The following is a 6000-nucleotide window of genomic DNA, read 5'->3' as shown; positions in this document are numbered from 1 at the left end:
TCTCTCTCTCTCTCTCTCTCTCTCTCTCTCTCTCTCTCTCTCTCTCTCTCTCTCTCTCTCCCTTCTCTCTCTCTCCCTTCTCTCTCTCTCCCTTCTCTCTCTCTCCCTCTCCTTCTCTCCTCTCTCTCTCTCTCTCTCTCTCTCTCTCTCTCTCTCTCTCTCTCTCTCTCTCTCTCTCTCTCTCTCTCTCTCTCTCTCTCTCTCTCTCTCTCTCTCTCTCCCCCCCCTCCCCTTCTCTCGCTCCCTCCCTCCCTTGACATGTAACTGGTTATCTTAATTCTAATATGTCACCTGTCATGAATGGCAGTTTGGCTAATAGCTAGAAAACACAGTTAGGATAAGAAGGGCAGTTTCCAGATAACCTAGGGATCACAATTATTTGCCATATATATATTAATGGCAATGTGGGAAGTGAATATACTATTGCCATGTTTGCTGAAGACACCACTGTAGGTGGGATGGCAAGTGGTGAGGATGACACAGACTGCAGAGAGAGATGGACAGGTTAAGCGAGTGGGCAAATTTTGGCAGGTGGAATATCGTGTAGGAAAATGTGAAGTTATGCATTTTGGAGGAAGCAAGGAGCTGAATATTTAAATGGAGAAAGGCGCAGCACAAAGGAAAGTGTGGGTCCTTGTGCATGAATCACAAAATGCTATCATTCAAGTTCAGCAGATGATAGGAAAGACAAATGGAATGTTGCCCTTTATTTTAAAGGGAATGAAGTAGACAAATGAGGAAGCCTTGCTAAAGCTATAAAAGGCATTAGTTAGACAGGGCCTTGGACACTGAACAGTTTTCGCCCCCTTACCCATGGAAAGATATACCGGCATTGGAGGCAGTCCACAGAAGATTCACTCGGTTGATCCTGGGTGTGGATGGATTTTCTTGGGAGACGTTGAGTAGATTGGACCTGCGTTCATTGGAGTTTAGAGTGAGAGGTGACCTTATTGAGACATATAGGATTCTCAGGGGGCTTAACTGGGTAGATGCTGAGGTTGCTTCTCCTTGTAGGAGAGTCTTAAGTCCAGAAGGCATCATCTCAAAGGGGTCCTTGAGAGTAGTGAATATGTAGCATTCTTTACCGCAGACGGCCCTAGAGGTTGGGTATGTTCAAAACTGAGAAATAAAATTTTTAAATCAGTAAGGGAATCAAGGGTTACTGGGATAAGGTGGAAAGTGGAGTTGAGGAGTCATGATCTCATTGAATGGTGGAGCAGATTCAATAGGCTGAATGGCCAACTTTTGTTCCTATGTCTTGTGGTCTAAGGCAGGATGCAGGAATAGTAAGATGTCCTTTCGCGTTGAAACCTTGTGTTTTGACACTACATTGGGTTTAGACTTATCAAAAAACTTGGCCAAGTTCCAGTGCTGAGTGCTGTTTGTACATTGAGTTCTGCTAATTTGTTCTGTTGAAGTTTTTGTCTAAGATTGTATTGCTCTTCAATCATAAAGTGCCTCTGGAATTGCAAACCGTGTGCGATCAGAAGATCTTCAGTAAGGTGATTCAGATATCAAACATAGATCTGCTATGACTGCTGCTTGCCAATTGCCCCCTTAAGTCAGTGAATATATAGAAACATATTCCTTAAAAACTGGGTGCTGAAAACTAACAGGAGGAAAGTGGCAAGGCCTGGAATATCTGGAGGAATTTTTAAGTGGGCAAACATATGGTACAAACACCAATTAGCAATGGAGTGGAGAATGTGGGGAATTACATTTTTTGTGGAGGGTGCATGAGATATTGTGGTGGGACGGGGGTGGTGGAATTTGCAAGCATGGAAAATTTGGACATGAGCAAGAAATGGCAGGTGTGAAATTTAAAGCTGAAAACACGGGAAGTATCCAGTTCTGGTTGAATCTGTGCAGATAGATGTTGGTGTTTCAGGCGAGCGATCTTTCATCAGAATGGTCATCAAATTATTTAACTCAATTCCTCTCCATGTATGCTGGCAGACCTGGTTGAGTATTTCCAAACAGATCAGTAGAATTAAGCAAAAAGCAATTCCATATCATTGCAGAAAGACTGAGCGGTGGATCATTTTAACTTTCATGGTTTGGTTTACTTGTTTCTACCACTGAAAGCTGCAGTGATTTTTGTGCTGTTCCTACTGTGGAAAATGTCAAATCTATGAGAGTGGCTTGAGTTGACATAGATTATGCTCTTGTGACATGAGGCTGCTGGATATTTCTCTTTTTGGTAGGGTTTTCAGAGCTGTTTATCTCCCAAGTATCAGATCTGGACGTGAAGTTCTTTGTAACTCCTTCCTCATTATTCACTGTCTCTCTTTTGCCACTCGTGGCTCTTTTTTTTTTTCAAGAACATAGTGTGGAAGGAGGCCAAAGGAGGCCATTCGGCCCATCAAGTCTGCACCGACCCACTTTAGCCCTCACTTCCACCCTATCCCTGTAATCCAATAACCCCTCCTAACCTTTTTGGACACTAAGGGCAATTTATCATGGCCTATCCACCTAACCTGCACGTCTTTGGACTGTGGGAGGAAACCGGAGCACCCGGAGGAAACCTACGCAGACACTGGGAGAACGTGCAGACTCCGCACAGACAGTGACCCAGCGGGGAATCGAACCTGGGACCCTGGTGCTGTGAAGCCACAGTGCTATCCACTTGTGCTACCGTGCTGCCCTCTGTATGAGCATTAGTTTCTTTGGGGAAATAGGCACAGGTTGATTTGTGATTACTTTTGCATTTTTACGGTTGTGCTTTTGTACTTTTGTGCTTTTAACATGTTGCCTCAGTTGCTCCAACAATTGTTACCTTTATCAGTGACTGACCTGTAGCTATTGCCCTCCTGCACATGGACACAGTGCAAGCTTGGGAGAAGAAATGAAAATGAAATGAAAATTGCTTATTGTCACAAGTAGGCTTCAAATGAAGTTACTGTGAAAAGCCCCTAGTCTCCACATTTTGGTGCCTGTTCGGGGAGGCTAGTACGGGAATTTAACTGTGCTGCTGGCCTGCCTGGGTCTGATTCAAAACCCAGCTATTTAGCCCAGTGTGCTAAACCAGCCCCGAGGCTGGCCCCTAGATCATTGTTTTGTTTTTCCCAAAGAGCTCCTTCAGGACAGGTTTTTAAAATTCAATGACCCGTCATTTGTACTGTACTGAAATTCCTGTGAGGGGAGAGGAAAGGGTTAAAATGTTGGGCAATAAATACATAAACAGTAGAAATAGCCTGTGAGCCTGCTCCACATTCAATAGAATCATCGCTGACCTCGCTTCCACTTTCCCACCCTTTCTACATGTCCCTTGATTCCCTGAAAGACCAAGAACCTTTGCCTCAGACTAAAATATATTAGCGATGGAGTAACTGCAACCCACTGGGGTAAAGAATTCCAAAGGTTCTGAACTCTCAGTGAAGAAATTTATCTTTGTCTCAGTCCTAAATGATTAGTCTCATAACCTGAGACCGGCTAATTGCTTGTTTATTCTGCAGGGGACAGTTGAAGTAAAACAATGTCCGGAATTGCTTTGAGTCGACTTGCACAGGAAAGGAAAGCCTGGAGAAGGGATCATCCTTTTGTAAGTATACTTTTCAGCAGCTATGGCAGCCACCTGTTCAGGAATATTTAAGATGCGGAATCCTTCAAAGGATTTCTGATCTTCAGACTTATTTTGTTTTTGTGCAAGTTTTACCGATGTTTGCTTGAATCGTTTTGAGCGTTGAATGCACTGCTCAGGTTGTAGTGGAACGAGCAAATCTATCTGAAATATTTTTCTCCATATTCACTTTCTGAAGGCAGCTATTCAACTACAGCAGAGTACAGCACAGAAGAAAACCGTTGTTTCTTAATAGCTTGACTGCCTGATAATTGCTGCACAGGTTGAATCCGTAATCCAAGTGGTATCCTATTGCGGCTAAGTGTGCTTTTCTCTCTCGTTCCAAATGTAAATTGCTTTTACTGCTTGCTTTGGTTGATTTTCTGCATTGGAAAAACTGCTGTGCGACCTGTACGAGATCAAAGTAATCACCTCCCTGCTGCCCTTTCCGGCTAAAAATACAGAATATAACCTGGGAATCAGGTTTTTTATATATGTAAGAAATAAATATCTGACCTTTCTTACCGCTTCCAACTACTTTTTGTTAAATTGAAATTATTTTGCATTCTGTTGGTTGACCTTTTGTGGAATTTAATATTTTGGTGTAATGAGGCACAAGGTGAGGCATATCTTGTGCCGTGGACTCCTACACACTGGGTTAGGCTCAGATTGTTTATTCACCTTCCACAAAAGAACCCTAATAATAGCATAGATGTCAGAGTTCTTTTTTACTAACCAGCCAACCTTCGGGACCCAACCCGGCCGACCGTCGCGACCCACGCCGGCCGACCTGCGCGACCCACCATTTTCTCTTACCTTGTTTGCTGCTGACAAAAATGGAAGAAATGATTTTGGGTCCCATTGGCCCTCGTACACCAATGGAACCTGTTGGATGAAGGTGAAGCCTTCCGGTGTTGGAAAGCATGGCGTCTCCATCTGTCCAAAGTTCTGCATTTTTTTCCTGTAAAATTTTATCGAATAAAACCCCCTCTGAACTTGTAATAAAAATAAAATGAATAAAATAAATGAAAAAAATAAAAATTAAATGAATAAAACCCCCCATAACATGTAAAACAAAAGCTGCAACCATTTAAAAAAAAAAAAAAAGAAGTGGCTGCAATGTGCATGCGTGCCTGATTATCAGGGCGCATGCGCATAGTTTTGCGCATGCCGCTGATGATCTGGCGCGCATGTACAGGGTGGCCGCATTTTTTTTTACATGTTCGTGGCCATTTTGAAGGCCGCTTGCAGCCGGCGTTATTCACAACATGCTGTTGCGCGCAGATTTGCGCGTTCGGGAGCGCTGCGACGGACGACTCCGCGACTCTCCCGACACCCGCCTGCGACCCACCCACGGGTCGCACCCCCGAGTTTCACAATGCCTGATCTATGTGATCTGGAAGGCTGGAATATATATATAGTGCACTCATTATTATGTACGCAACTCGCGAGTAGTCTGTTGACCACATATACCCCTCTGACATGACTGAGTTGCCTTAATGCACAAACGTTGGCGTTGTTGTTCTGAGGGGCAGGAATTTGGGAGTGTTCTGTAAAAATGCATTTATTTAAAAGTGGTTCCCTGTATACCAGAAATTAAATGGTGATTTAAACCAGAGTTTCACAAATCTTTCAAGCCGCAGAACCAGTATTGACCTCCCCAAGTGGGTCACGTCCCTTGGTCCAGGCATGAAATTATTGACAATATATTTAACTGTTTCCAATCAGAATCTGCAAGATAAATTGATTTGCAGATTGGAATTATTCGAAATTGACTTATGCAATCTTGTGTGGGTAGCTGTTATGATTCACCAAATAGGCAGCTATGTGAACTTTATATTATACAGGGTCAGTAATAGAATCTGCTTGCTTTTGCAATATTATAGCGATAGATCCACCTCATCTGGAGGTGGAGAATATTTGACCACCATGGAGGTTTACTTGAAAAGGAGGGACCCGAGTATCAAGAATTTGTCCACCAATATCTTTCCTGTCACAGGTTTGAGGAACAGGATCGATTTGGTGTTGGAAGAAAGTAAGAGGGTAGCAGCATTGTAAAATAGCGTTTGAGTATAATAGAACAGGGTATCAGGGCAGGCTTTTTGTATTTAAAAATAAAATAAATTGTTCATAAACCAATTTCATTTATATCATGTCTTTATTATTTTTAATTTTTAGCTTTTCCAATTAAGGGGCACATCTTTGGGTTGCGGGGGTAAGAACTACGCAGACATGGGGGAGAATGTGCCAACTCCACATGGACAGTGATCCAGGACTGGGATCGAACCCAGGTCCTTGGTGCCGTGAAGCAGCAGTGCTAACCACTGCGCCGCCGTGTCGCCCTATATCATATCTTTAACGTTGTAAAATGTCCCACGGTGCTCCAGAGGGGTCTTGGCAAAATATTGACACTGAGCTATTAGGACAGGTGGGATTGTTGA

At 43.3% G+C, this 6000-nt stretch overlaps 1 protein-coding gene across 5 annotated transcripts in view; it reads left to right on the top strand.

The window, feature by feature from the left end:
- LOC119956594 (SUMO-conjugating enzyme UBC9) overlaps positions 1-6000 on the top strand; it is a 52074-nt gene that overhangs the window by 23239 nt on the left and 22835 nt on the right. For all 5 annotated transcript variants that reach the window (XM_038783928.1, XM_038783925.1, XM_038783929.1 and 2 more), the window contains one exon: positions 3456-3541. In XM_038783928.1, coding sequence (XP_038639856.1) covers positions 3476-3541 — 66 coding nt within the window. In that variant the 5' untranslated portion in view covers positions 3456-3475. The remainder of the gene's footprint in view (positions 1-3455; positions 3542-6000) is intronic.

The sequence above is a fragment of the Scyliorhinus canicula genome, chromosome 23, assembly GCF_902713615.1.
Source record: "Scyliorhinus canicula chromosome 23, sScyCan1.1, whole genome shotgun sequence".
NCBI classification, from domain to species: domain Eukaryota; kingdom Metazoa; phylum Chordata; class Chondrichthyes; order Carcharhiniformes; family Scyliorhinidae; genus Scyliorhinus; species Scyliorhinus canicula.
This window is presented reverse-complemented; position numbering and strand designations above follow the sequence as displayed.